This window comes from Dryas octopetala, chromosome 2 (assembly GCF_963921425.1).
Source record: "Dryas octopetala chromosome 2, drDryOcto1.1, whole genome shotgun sequence".
NCBI lineage: Eukaryota > Viridiplantae > Streptophyta > Magnoliopsida > Rosales > Rosaceae > Dryas > Dryas octopetala.
This window is the reverse complement of record NC_141367.1, coordinates 21,735,691-21,750,392: the sequence shown is the minus strand read 5'-3', so window position 1 is coordinate 21,750,392 and position 14,702 is coordinate 21,735,691. Positions and strand designations below refer to the sequence as shown.

General features: G+C 33.4%; 1 protein-coding gene across 1 annotated transcript; it reads right to left on the bottom strand.

Annotated features, from left to right (window-relative positions):
- Positions 1 to 6,391: 6,391 nt before the first annotated feature.
- LOC147294100 (thermospermine synthase ACL5-like) lies at positions 6,392 to 9,515 on the bottom strand. The gene is made up of 10 exons (XM_086232221.1): positions 9,095 to 9,515; positions 8,464 to 8,530; positions 8,262 to 8,356; positions 8,063 to 8,165; positions 7,642 to 7,730; positions 7,388 to 7,544; positions 7,229 to 7,304; positions 7,066 to 7,124; positions 6,778 to 6,914; positions 6,392 to 6,663 (listed from the first exon to the last, which is right to left on the bottom strand). The coding sequence occupies exons 1-10, from the start codon at positions 9,238 to 9,240 to the stop codon at positions 6,576 to 6,578; spliced, it is 1,017 nt and encodes a 338-aa protein (XP_086088347.1). The 5' UTR covers positions 9,241 to 9,515; the 3' UTR covers positions 6,392 to 6,575.
- Positions 9,516 to 14,702: the final 5,187 nt, after the last annotated feature.

Below are 14,702 nucleotides of genomic sequence, written 5' to 3'. Positions count from 1 at the left end.
AGAATGAGTGAGGGGCTTTGAAGAGGAGGAAGTGCGACGTATTTATAAAGGCAGAGACGCATAGACGATGACGTGGATAGATGGGAAGATGATGAGATAGATAAAGATGGTTGCTGCTGACTCAAACCAAGACAAAGAAAATCCCAAATTGCACCAATTATGGCCTGCCAACGCTACGTCTGGGGCCCACGCGTCGAGCCCTTTGCTGACGGAATTGCCCTCACTGGACTTTACATGTGGTTTTTATAAAGAGGAAAAGCACGTCCGACCCAAAAATAAGAGGGAATGCATGTGAAAAAGGTGGCAGAGTTTTAATAAGAGAGAACCTTCTGGTGAAGTCAATCTCATCGATCAAAATGTTGTGTCTCAAGCATCCTTGGGCAAACCACTAAGGTACAAAAATGTAGAGTTGTCCCAATTCCATGTGATGCTTACATGTTTTTGTTGAGAGCTATCATGGTCCATTCGTCCACACATAGATTGAATTGCAATAAAATTTATATTTTATGAATTATGAGCGACTTTCCTCGATTTAACGGTAACAACAACATCTACACGATAGCCAGGGCCGGCCCTGAGTTTTGGGAGGCTCTGGGCGAAATTTAAAATTAGGCCCCTAATCCGTCATCTGTGGAATAAATTCAATATAATGCCTTTTGAAAACGAACATGCAGGTGTTGAAATTTCATAATATAATAGACAATCCAGTAATTAAGTTGAAACTAAGAGCATTCAATTTACAATTTGCCTTCTATTTGCAGTTCCAGAATTGGGTTCAAGGTTATATGCTAAGCCACATTGATAAAAGAACACTTGCATCACACATTCAAAATCCAAAAGGCAGGCACAAACACAAAAGTAGTGAAAATATATTCATATTTCAAAATTCAAAGTTAGAACAATAGCACCTTGCCAGACTTAGAATTTTTTCCCAATTGAAGACTTGAGTTAAGTTAGCTCAGCTGTTACTGGATTCTTCACTAAATTACCTACAAAAATAGTTAATAAATAATAACTCAACATTAGATCAACTGATAGTAATATGAAAATTATGAAATCAAAATATCAAATTGACAATAAAAGAGAGAGTTGCTACCTTACAAACCATTAATGTTAGAGAGAATGAAAAAAAGAGTCGTTGTTTCACTGGGAATAAGGGGGGTGTATTCAATTAAGATTTTGATGGACTTTTGTAGAGTTTTTAAAAGTCATTGACTTTGGTAGAGTTGATGGATTTTTAATGACTTTCATAAACTCCACATAGACTTTGACAAAATTCTATTTAAAGTTTCCCTGACTTTTCTCATAGAATTTGAAGGATTTTTATAGACTTCTAATAACTTTGATATAATTTTTTATTATTTATTTTAGGATTTCTCCAATATGTTTTTTATTTTTTTGTCCTCCGTGAGTGAGTGGAATGGGGATGAGCTTCAAGACCGAGATTCATGTGTTATAAATTGTCATAATATTGCAAACAATATAAAAAGTTGGGGCTAGAATTGTAGGGACCAAAATTATTTTGTTCCATAATTTATTATAAGTGTTCTGAATTTTTATGTTGTTAGACTTTCAAGTATTGTGTTTTAACGAGTTGTTAGAATTTGTCTAATTGAATTGACAGGTTGAGAACATTATATGATGTGGTGGTAACATTATTTCTCAAATTATGAATATATAATCTTGTGATTTTGTTGAGTACTTAAAGACTGTGAAGTAGTTGGTTTGAATATTTTGCTGTTACATTGCATTGTAGCAACGCTGTTGGTTCCAACCCAGGATGAGGAGTCAATTAAATATAAGAGAAAAAATATTAATATAAGAGGATATAGTAATTAGAAAAAAATAAATTAAGAGGTGGGTGAAAAAATAAGATTAGGGGGTTTAGCATCACTCTTTAAAAAATAAATGAATACCACTTTTTTAATAGCTTTTTAATATTTGAAATCCTTTGAAATCTGCAAGGGGAACGCTGGAGAATTATTGACTTTGATATAACATAATTTACACTACAAAGTCCATGAAAGTCTTTTAAAGTCTATCATTTAATAAAGTCAATGACTTTTTGAATACCATGTCACTTTTATAGACTCTCTAAAAGTCTTAATTGAATACCATAGACTTTTTAAAAGTATTGATTGAATACCACCAGACTTTTATAAACTCTTTAAAAGTTTTGATTGAATACCACCAGACTTTTTAATTCCACCAAAATCATTTAAAATCCTAATTGAATACACCCTCCTAAGAGTGTCGCTGTTATAGAGAATGAAATAGAGAGTCGCCGCCTATAGGGATTTTTTCTTTAACATTCAAACCATAAAATCAATTATGCGGTCTGCGAGAATGAAGAGGTGATTTCAGAATTCAGACGCAAATTACAATTTCCCATTAATCACATGAGTGATGAGGCTCTGGCTCATCAGTTAGGCCCTTTCAATTTCAACATTTCAAATTCTTTTAACAAAAAAAAAATATTTATTTTAATTTTATAATATATAATTATAATATTATATACATATACATATACATAAAAAAAAAAACTTTTAGGCCCTGGGCGGTCGCACCTACTGGCCCATGCTCAGGGCCGACACTGACAATAGCAATCCATTTTTGTTAGTATTTTCTAAACAAGTTTTCATTTATGCTCATAAAATAATTTCACATGCTTTCCTTACTCATACACTTTTTTTCTTACTCACTCTATAGTCTCTACCTACCATTTTTTTTTGTCAACGTAATTAAATTATTATTTCAAAAAATAATTGATAAAGCATTTCACTCGTGTTTTTGTAAAGAAAATCATTTGCCATAAGCTGATGATCTCCTAGCGCGAAAACCATTGATCGTTATACAAGGCTATAGGGTAGGGATAGCAACGGGGCGGGTTCGCCAATACCATACCTGCCCCGCCGGGTAATCGGGTCTCCATCGGGGGTATTCGGGGCCTCTATTATTTTTTAAAAAATAATTTTTTTATTAATAAGTAATAACATACCAAATTAATATAAATATATAATATAATAGATGAGATACATTAAAATTCATTATATTATATTATAATAACACTAAATCATAAAGAGAATACTATTAAATTTTAAAAACATGCAACAAAAATTTAAATAATAAATTAAAATATAATTATATAATATAATATAATATTTTATTAAACGGGTATACGGGGTGGGGCGGGGACAGGGATGGTATTACCATACCCGCTTAATCGGGGCTGGAAAATTTGCCATCCTTACTATGGAGTGAGTGAGTGTCAATGAGAAGGAAGGAAGAGAGAGAGAGGCCGACGAAAGTGACTGACGTTGGAGGTGGGGGTGGGTTGGCTTGGTTTTAGGTTTTTTTTTTTTTTTTTGTGTAACTAACAAGGTATTAAATTTCGAAATTTCGCGAAAATTTCGTTTTTTTGGGGTTCCGAAATCGAAACACATGTTTAACAATTTTTCGTGAAGATTTCGCCAAAATTTTTGAAATTTCGACGAAATTTACCGAAATTTATCGAAAATTTCCTATTTTCTCCAACTTAATAAATTCACTAAAAATAGCTTGAGACTCCAAATAATTCACCAAAAAATTCTACGGACTCGTATTGATGAGTATTAATTTCTTATGACCTCAAAATAGTCAAATTGCTTTAAAAAAAATTATGAAAAATCCTGCTCTCATAATTTAATTCTAAAAAAAAATCACCAAATTCTTAAATTTTTATTTTCTAAAATTCATTTCCACACAACTAAACTCTAGAACCACAACCAAAGGTCTAAGTTAGTTAAAATAAACTTAAAGAAATTTCTAATTCCTTTAAACAAACCTTAAAACAAGTTTGAAAAATTTAAGTAACAAAATTACCATAAGCCAAAATTTGGGTTGTTACACTCAGTGAAGATAAAGCTTGGCTGGGTGAGAGGCACGGGAAAAACTGAAAGAAAGATAAAAAAAAAAGACTGAAGAGAGAGGCACGGGGAAAAAAAGTAAAGAAAGAAAAAAAAAACAAAAGGAGGGGGAGTTTGGGGCCCTTGGGCAATTGGAAAGAAAAAAAAAAGTTTGGGATTTCGTTTAGTTATTTTAAACCTTAAACTGTAATACATTTCTACATAAAAAGATAATTAAAAGTATTCTAAAAGGCCTAAAACCTAATATCCTAAAGAATATAGAGTATATATGATTTAATGTATAAATTATAGAGTATAAAGAGTGTTAGGGTACATAGAGTATTAGGGTTTAGATTTTAGTGTATAATTAAATTATACAGTATAAATAATATACTAATTTTATTTAACAATATTTGCTCCAGCACACATTATATTCACCTTATATCACATGAAACTTACAATATAATTTGGTTTCTTCAATGTTTTTTATCAATTTAGTAGATAATATATTAAATAAACATATAGTAAAGTTTTATTAAAAATTTTCGTCGTTTCAGTCTAATTTTGTCGAAATTTAAAAATTTTCGAAATTTTCATTGAAATTTTTTCAAAATCTGAAATTTAATTCCTTAATAAGTAATAACTGAGGGTATTTTAAATATTTTGAAAATGTATTTTGAAGAATTAGAAAAAAAAAAAAAATAAGTATAAGGTGAGAAATAGGTATTTAGTGAGAGGAAAGTAGGAAACTGAGTGATAGCAGCACTCTTTATTAACCACCAAAAAAGAAGGCAATTAATTATTTTAACAAGGAAATGACAATGCGGTCTGTGTCATGAGTCATCATGATGCATTTGTTTGTGATTGATATATGGACGGTGATGAGATGTGGAACCCACCACAGTGCACGATGCAACATCGATCACCTCATCTAAATACCATTATTGCGACCATAATGCCATTTTTTATGCATCAAATTAAATTAACCCAACAAAAAGAAAGAAGCACAAATTGGATGCTGCTCAGCTTTCGAACCACAATTGGTTGTATAAAAGGAAGAATCACATCTGTACTCCTGCCCAACAAAAGCAACGCAAACATTATGAATTTATGATGACGAGGGTGATGATGCTTCCTTTCATATCTTCTCTCTTTTGGGTTTTAATAAGAATAAAATTCTAACATGCAGATACAAATGTGATTAGAGTCTTAGACCATGTTTTTTGCTCTTGCATTTGACGGATTCACATTTTTCTATTATAAGATATAGATTTTAGATCATCAAACTCTCTTTAACAAAACGAGTTAGGAAGGAGAAATTTCAGTTTATGATCTATTTGAAAAAGCCTAATAGAGTAGTGTCCTTTAATTGGGGCTGATTCAGACACATTCTCTCACAAGTTCACAAACACATGCTCACGAAAAATTCTACAATACAGGTTTGTATGGAACAAGGCATTATCTCCAATAACTAAATGAAAATGTCAAAGGATTACTTATTGGATGGTTTGAAGTTGGAAATAGGTTGAGCTGTGGGCTAGAGCAACATAAGAAAAGCTAAAAGAGAAATTGTTTTGGGTTGGGCTAATTAAAGTAACTTCAGTTACAATTTATGTTACTTAGATATCAATCTACACATTCAAAAAGTATTATGAATTCATCCAATGACTACTAATCATTTGAACAAGAGTCAGTACTAGTACATGCTCTTCGGCACCTTGTGTTTATACACTAGAACATACCCATATATAGGCTTGTTTTCTTTTGTGGGTAGGATTGAACATGGATCCCATATAAGATTGGATTGAGACCTAATCCATCAATTTAACTAACCTAATTGGATTAGGTATTTTGGAAACAAAGTGACTTGGGCCCGTCACTTTTCTTGGCTTAGGCTTCCAACTGAACTTACTTTATGGCCTTGCTGACACCTAATTAACCCACCCCCATAGATTTGGGGGTTGATATATTTGAACAATTGAACTTGAGTCCAAATTGACAATTTTTTCTTTTTTTAAAAAGTCATTGCAGTTTGAATTGATCCTAAAACTAGACTAGAATTTTTTTCTTGGGTAAAAATTGGACTTGAAGAACCAACCACTTAGATTAGCTGCACACCCCCAACAACAGAAGTTCTCATCTCAATTACCATCATACACATTCAACAACAATAACCATTAAAACCATACCCATCCATGCCCAATCTCTTCAAGCCCAGTACCCACTCCAAGACAACAACAAAAACCAACAACTCAAGTCCAAAACCATGTCCTCGTTACCAATTTCTCTCAAGTACGCAAAGTTTTCTGCACTAGCTTTATTGATTGTAAGTTAGGCATTTCTTCCCCTAGCTCTTTTGAAGTGATAACATTGGTGGCTGTTTTAATTGTCTCATTAACAAGTGCAGAGTACTTTATAATGTTCACCCTTGAGTCTTTTAAAAAGTCTCTACATTTCTTACTAATTAAAATTCCAATATTCCATAGACATCTTGAGAGACACAAAGAAAGATTAATTTATATCATAACTTTTATAAGTTACAACACAAACAAGAAGGAAAAGGAAAATACAGCTAAAAAAGAAAAAGAAAAAGAAGGAAAGACCCCCAAGATTGTCTTCCACTTGCACTCTTATGTTTCTCAGTGCTATAGCTTTTGGTAGTGGTTCTTTTTACTCTTCCATTTCTCAAGCTTAATTGTGTTTGTAGGCACTACCATGCCCATGACCATATATGAACCTTGCTGTTCCTTCTGTGTATACATGAGTCTCATTGTCCATCCTGCACAAAACCCATCCTAGCTATATCAGTAACTGCTTAATTAATATTAAGAGGTAAATGAGTTCCATAAGCATAAAATTGAGAACAAATTAACATGTATGGCATGGGACTTACGATTTCCGAACAGCTTTGCTCAAGGTAGAGGCTGATGAAAATGTTTTCCCATCAAGGTATCTATTCTCCCCTTGGATCCTCTGTTTAATTCTGAGGTCTAATTCATCAGCACTCAGCACAAATGGGGTATCTGAAGCCTGTCATTTTAAACAATCCTTTAGCCTCCTCAATGTCAAATTAAAATACAAAATGGAGCCATAGCTAAGAAGATGTTATAGGTTCTATTCTATTGTCAAACTAATGCATAATATGAGAATGCGAGACCGCAGAAGGTGCTAGTTTTTGTACCATGATCCATCCCCAAGTATCGGCATACGAAGGAATGTGAGCTGAATAAGGCACAACATCTGCAGATACAAAGAAGTAATAAGAAAAGGGTAGAGATAAAATCATAAAAACAAAAACAAAAATTGCCTAAAGGGAAATGGTTTTCTTAATCAAGATTACTTACATTTAAAAACCTGCCTTAGAGTATTGTAAATGCAAGAGAATACTTCTGTGTGACTGAAAATTCCAGCAGGACCTGCCTATATAACATAGAAGAACTGGTTAACTCTGTCATTGTGATTCTGTTACAGTTTGTGATGGAATGCATGTGTGTGTTGGATACCTGTGTGACAAAAATGCCATCCTTGCTGAGTCTGGGTTTGACAATTAACTCATAGAAGGATTTGGTGTAGAGTTTATAGCATGGACCTCCTTCTATTGGGTCTGCAAGGTCACCAATGATCACATCATAGTGCTCTTCTCTGTGTTCTAGCTCAACCCTGCAACACACCTCAACAATCAGTAACAACAATATCAGAGTTGGTAGTAGTTAAAATGTTATATGTGTATAATGTATTGTATATGTTGCTAATAGACCTGGCATCATTGATAATGAGCTTGAGTCTTGGATCAGAGAAAGCTTCTCTGTTTACAGTCAAATATGACTTGCAGAACTCCACCACCTCCTGCATCATGTGTTAGTTAAGAGTTAACCATTGAATATTAATTATAAACTTCATGTCAAATGACACAACTTGATAAATAATACTGCTGCTCAGAGTAGATTTTTGTCATATACAATGTGTTATAAGACAGACAAAACCTAAAACACTATATTGGAAAGTCTCATTCTGGTGCTTCCACAGTTCCACTAATCCTGATTTTTGTCTTTTCTGGCAATAAGAGAAATGAAAAGGAGCTTTTTGTAAAAGCAGTTCAAAAGCAGGAAAAAGTGTATGTTCTTTAGTCTTAGGAAAACTAATTTCTAACAAGAAAAGATTATAAAGGGAGGTTTTACCTCATCAATGTCACACATGACAACCTTCTCCACAGTCCTGTGTCTCAGCAGTTCTCTTGCAGTGGAGCCCTCACCTCCTCCCATGATGAAGATGTTAGTTGGACTAAGATTGACATCAATTAAAGAGTTATTAAGAGTGTTGTCTTAACATCCAATACATAGGAATAACATATATTTAGGCCAAAGAAAAGTGAAGTACTTGGGATGATGAAGAAGTGCTGGATGGACAAGACATTCATGGTAGATAAATTCATCAGTCTCAGCACTTTGAAGCTTTCCATCAATGACTAAAGCCTGCAAAATACAGAATGATTAAGACTACAGAAGAGAGAATGGCATGAATCACTTGCTGCCATTTGTGTCATTATTTTATAACTAGCTTCTACAGAATTCATCAAAACCTTTCCAAAGGGCTTTGTGTCCAACAATGCAATGTCTTGGTATGGAGTAGCTCCCGTATGCAATATACTGCAACCAAAAAAGAAATAATTAAAAATTCTTATTAAAACATCTCAATGATGAAACTAAACATTGTCATTACTAATTCTATTCCCACATTAATATGCCTTGTCTGACCTTTTCGTGACCAAGATATTATTATTGAATTGGTTGTAAAAAGAGTGTTTCACTTTAAGAATTCTTACATTTTCTAAATTAAGGAACTTTGACACAGATCATAAAATAAGTCCATAAGTCAGAAAAGGTATACCAAAATCTAGAATCTAGAGAATAACACACGGAGGACAGCTAGTACTTTACAATGTTTCGCCCAATTACAAGGGGGTCATGGGGAACTGTTACTTAAATTTACAAAAAATCAAACAGATTAACATAATCACCACAAACTACAGCACATCTGAGAGTACCTCCCTCTCCCTCCCCACCCAAAATGGAAGTAGTAAGAAGTTAAAGCAGAGAATTACCACAATGGGGTTCAAGCCTGAATTTATTTTGTTGACAAAAACAAAAAATTGATCCATTTTTGGATTTTGAGCTAATATAAAGATGGTAAACATGTATACAAGAGTATACCTGTTAAGAGCAAAGCTCCATCTCAAATTTTCTTCAATTTCTTCCTCATACCAACAGCTCTTCCGGTAGCCATTTAGAACTGGATGGCCTTTTCCATTCACTCCATTCCCATTGCTGGTCCCGTTGGAATAAGAAATGTCACCCATTTTCCAAATAGCTATCCCAAAACTTCACTAAAACAGAACAACAATTTGTGTGTGTGTGTGTCTTAGTGAGTGAGAGAGAGAGAGAATGAGAGGGAGAGGTAAGTGATGGAGAAGTACTGAGGAGGGTTCACACTATAAGAAGGAAAAAGTTGGCAGGAAAATCGAAGTGGACCATGATTTGGGTTGGAAATCATGGGACCAAAAAACAAAACACAAAAAAGAAAACAGGGGAAATCTATTGAAGTGGGTGTGCTTGAGACATAAAAGCTAGTAGCCCCAAGATATCCTCATTGGAATTCGTTAAGTAAAAAGGAAAAAATGGGGTTTCTTAGGTTTGGTTGCGTTCCTTTTGTTTTTTATCCACAAAGTAATGATAGTGAAACTAATGCAGAGCATATATGCACCCATCAGATTCTTCAACTTGTCACAATGGGCTTTGAAAACAATGTAGTAAACATGTCATGCTCATGATGGTCATGTGAGCATGCATGCATGCATGTATGAATGTATAATCATAATGATGATGATGGTCTTGCAACTAGTATAGCAATGTTGCATAGAATAAAACTTGCCTGCACCCCTGTTTCACCAGCTGGCATCCCTCTCTCTCTATCTCTCTCCTCTCTCTCTCTTTCTCTCTCTCTCTCTGTTTTTTTTCTCTCTTGTGACACCACCTGTCCCCCTAACACGGGGGCAGGCAAGTTCTTCTCATGTTGCATATGGTATCAATTTAATATGAAAAATGGTGTATTAGAGACGAGGGGAAAAGGATAAAAGGTGATGATTGAAGGGGTGACAAGAGGCGAAAATTCTGGTTATATTCTTTACTTGAAGAATGTGTGCAAATCTTGGTTGGAAGAAGAGAAGGGGATGGAAGGGTCATGAGGGAAGAGCGTGCACTAGGAACCATCATAACATTCTCTTTGCTTCAAAAGATTTGGAGGGCGTGCTATGGCAGGCGCACTCATCATCACCCTCACCATTTACGCATCAATTCTTTCCCCCTTATAGGATAAATATTTCAACCCCACCATTATTTATGTATTTATCAAAAGTTAAAACCAGATTATAATTCAACCTTATCACTATTACTACACCAAAAATGTCATTAAAAGTTGTTTTCAGATTACTATTCATAGCATTTTCAAACACTGAAACGAGAACTACCGATTTCCATTACCATGAAATGTATGGGAAGGAAAATGACATTCTCAAAAACCCCATTTCACAAAACAAACACTAAACCATTATAGTTTTCTCTTAATAGATATTTAACACAATATATTTTTTGATGTTTAATTTGAACCATATATACCTAATCGATGGTACGAATTAACAATCTAACAACATAATAATAAGTTAGACGCTTTGGTGGGAGGAAATCTCCCCAGCTTTACACAAACAAAAATCACTCTTTTCCAAGACAATCTATGAGACAAACACCCTAGATCTAGAAGTGGAAAATTATACTCTAATAGGAAAAAAGTAAACTTTGTCAATATTCAATAGACAAAGTGTGTGTATCACATACAATGTTTGCAAGGTATATTTTCCCCTCTTTATCATGTTTGTTTTGCCATTCCATGTCATTATACAATAATTTCTCTCAATCTTGAGCTCAAATAACCCAAAGTCACGGCCAATTTGGTGGTGGCGTAAGGTTGGCATCAGAATGATGCAGGTGTGATAACAAAATTCAAATAATATAATGAAAAATGAAGAAAGAAAAGAAGATAAAATAAATCAATAATGTGCATGCCTAGGTAGCTAGCTCTGAACCATTGGACTTTGGAGGACCCATTGGAGAAGTGGTGGCGTTCTATTTCATGCAGGCCAACTATGAATACAAGGAGAAAATCATTCTTATAGTGTTTCTGGGGGTGATGATGGATTCGCCAAACTCTTGTTTTAGAAAGTTATGATGACCTCAAAGGCCTCAAACAGGACTCAACTCAAAGGTCCCCAAGACAATATTGTGTTCCCTTATTAATCTCTTACTTGCGTCTCTTCAATTCATGACCTGTAAAAATCATTACACCTGGTAAGGCTTGTCACCCAACAAATGATATGACATGATTTTTTGGAATACTTATTGCTTGCTCGCTTGCTGCACTCAAAATAAAATGATGTCTCATTTTCAATTTCCCATACTGAATCATGTGCATCAGAAGCCAATACTCCAATGTGTCCTCGTGCTTTTACTTGTCATTATGGTATGGCTCCAAAGCTATGTTTTATGGGGCAAAAATTTGACGAGGAATGCTATCCAGATAAATATTATAATTTATTATTCTCATTTTGCAATGTAAATTTATGATTGAAACAGTTTATTTTTTAGATCTAATTATGAAGATCATCTCTACAAACAATCAACCAAATCAGAAATCGTTTGGTTATGTAATTGTGATCAAATAAACATATGATTTTGATAATTGTTTAATTCACCGTTTGTTTATTTGATAACGATTATATGACCAAATGGTTTACGATGAAATTGATTTTTTGCATAAATGATTTTCAAATAATTTTTTAAAAAATAAACGGTTCCGATCATGAAAATACACTGTGGATGAGAATAATAAAAGAGAAGGTCGGTGAAGAATGTGAATTAAGAAGGTGGGTAGCTTTCTCCTAATTTGATTTGATAGTTTCCCAAAAGTGCTAAGGTGTTTTGGAGAAGTGCATGATTACAGTTAGTTTGATACATCGTTGGCACATTCCCTAACAATTTAAGTCTTAAACTTGTGAGTTTAGTGACCGTCTAATATGGTATCAGAGCCTTGAATGTAGAAGATGTTAGGTTTGAAACCTCAGATTCTCATTTCTCACTTTTTGTTGGTTAGTAAAGTGTAGGGTGAAACTGCACCTATATATATCTCTATGTCTCTCCATGTGCACAATGATGTTGCACATTAGGAAGGAGAAAGAGTATTAACTTAATATACATAATGGTTTATTCCCCAACGACTTAAATATTTGGGGGTACAATAGTTGTCTAATATTCCTACTCTATAAACAAGCTATATATTGAACAAATTGAAAAAATGGTAAGTTTCATTACATTCTACTTGTGAGTTCTATATATGTTTGCCTAACTTTCCAAGCAAAAACACTTAATTTCTCAAGGCCTAGAACTACTAGCTTACTGACTGATAAAACAGATAACGAAAACTCATCTCCTATCTTACACAATCATTGAGTTCAAACCCAACTTTTATTGTAGTTGTATAGTCACATTCCTTATAGACTTAGAACTTGTGTAATCTCTTAGACTTCTTGTGTATAGTCCTATTCCTATCATCATCTCCGAGAATTGAAGTGTTCCACGCCAAGTTTTGTCAGCTGTTTTTCTACTTAGAGCATGTGTAATGGAGTGTTAATGTCAATTTAATTTCAATTTATTGACATTTTTGAAGAAAAAAGGTTTACAATAGAGTGTTAATGTCAAAAATTAAATTATTGACACAAAATCAATAAAACTTGAATTGAATTGACATTAACTCTCAACCATTGCACATGTTGTTACCAAATATTTCACTGACGAATAAGTCAATTTCCTATGGTACCAAACAAGATAAAAGCCGAACCTAATTTTAACAGACTTCCAATGGTCCAAAATCCAAACCCTATGTATGTGATTTTGACCACTTTTTTCCTAGTCTGCTATCTATTCTTATTTCTTAGTTCAATTACAGAGCAAGATATGGCTTTAGATGCGTTGAAATTGTTTTGATATTTAGTTGGCTAATGGCTACGGTGAAGTGACATATGTTTTTGGGTCGTCTCCTAGCCCCTGCTAGCCCCTGTCCAATATTGCCTCGACACATCTTTCCTGCCACTTCTTGGACCCATGCGTAATAGGCCATGCTCGGTCACCTCTGCTTTCACCAGTTGCATCAACTCAACATCTAAATAATCCAAACATTGAGATCATCCCTTATTACTTAGTGTTGGATACTTTAGTTGACATTTTTTCATACATAACATGGTATACAAAAGAGTAATGCAAGAAACACCAAAACAAAATTTAACATTTGAGATCATGTTGAACTCCCTAAAAAAGGTTACTGAGATGTCACTTGACATGTCATTTTTTTTTTGAAATGATTTGACATGTCGTTTAGTGACTAAAATTTAAGAAAGTTTTGTTGACTCTAATAATATTGTTGGAGTGCAAATTTGCTCACCACTTTTAAGTGACTAAAATTTAGGAAAGTTTTCTTGACTCTAATAATATTGTTGGAGTACAAATTTGCTCACCACCTTTAAAAGTGGTGAGTATCACCACTTTATTTATAGGGTGACATGTATCCTCTAAATTAATTCTAGTTAACAATTTTGAATTAATAAATTTTAATATAATAATGAGGTGAGAGAAAATCTCTTTCTTCCAAATCTTATTTGCCTTTTTAAATTTTCACGCTCTCTCTCCCCTTTATTTATTTATTTATTTTTTGAGTAAATGTTTTCTTTTATTTCTTGTTTGATATCTTATGTCTTTTCAACTTTCATCTTTTTCAGGAAAAACAAGTTTGGTAGTCTACCTTGTTCCCTACTAGTTTATTTCAAATATTAATTAATTTGATTTTTATTTTGGCCAAAATTAATTAATTTGATTAACTGATCAATAAATATGTGATCATAAATTTGATAGGCAAGTACAAGCACTCAACCAACAACTCAAGGATCATCTCGTTAGTTAAATTTTTCAGGCTCTTGATGTAGTGTTTGAAGAGAAGAGTTGTAAATGTCCTTTACACATAATTTCCGATATATTAACTTTAGCATAGTTGTGTTGCATTGCAACAACAATGTTTTTGGGTCGGTAGTATTATGTGTTTTGTAAAATTATGATATATTGGGCTTCATGTAAGAAGCTTATGGAGACCTCATGTAGTTTTTTCATTCAAAATTAAGAATTTAAAGCAGACTAAAACAATTTATTGTGTTATAATTTTGAATGAACAATTAGCTTAAAATAAATTCTGGAATAACAAGTATAAAAATAAGGTCTTCGATTGTTTTAGATTAAAAATTAGGTCTTCAATTGTTACATGCTCAAAAGAGGTCTTCAATTGGAATAATGAGTATAAAAAGTTCTGGAAATTTCTTTCAAATGTGTGATGAAAGATAATGCAGGGTGAATAAATAAAAAAAAGGGTGTAATAGGGTAATGTGACGAAAGAGTGCAATGTAAAGAAAAAAGTGCATACAGGAATAAAAGAGAAGAACAAAAAATAAGAAGCAAAATCAGGAAAATAAAATAAAAGGGAGAAAGAGCATGAGAATTGAAAAAGACAAGTAAGTTTTGGAAGAAAGTGATTTTCTCTCACCTCATTATTATATCAAAATTTTTTAATTTAAAATTATTAACTAGAGTTAGTTTAGAGGATACATGTCACCCTATAGATAAAGTGATGATACTTACCACTTTTAGAGGTGGTGAGCAAATTTGCGCTCAT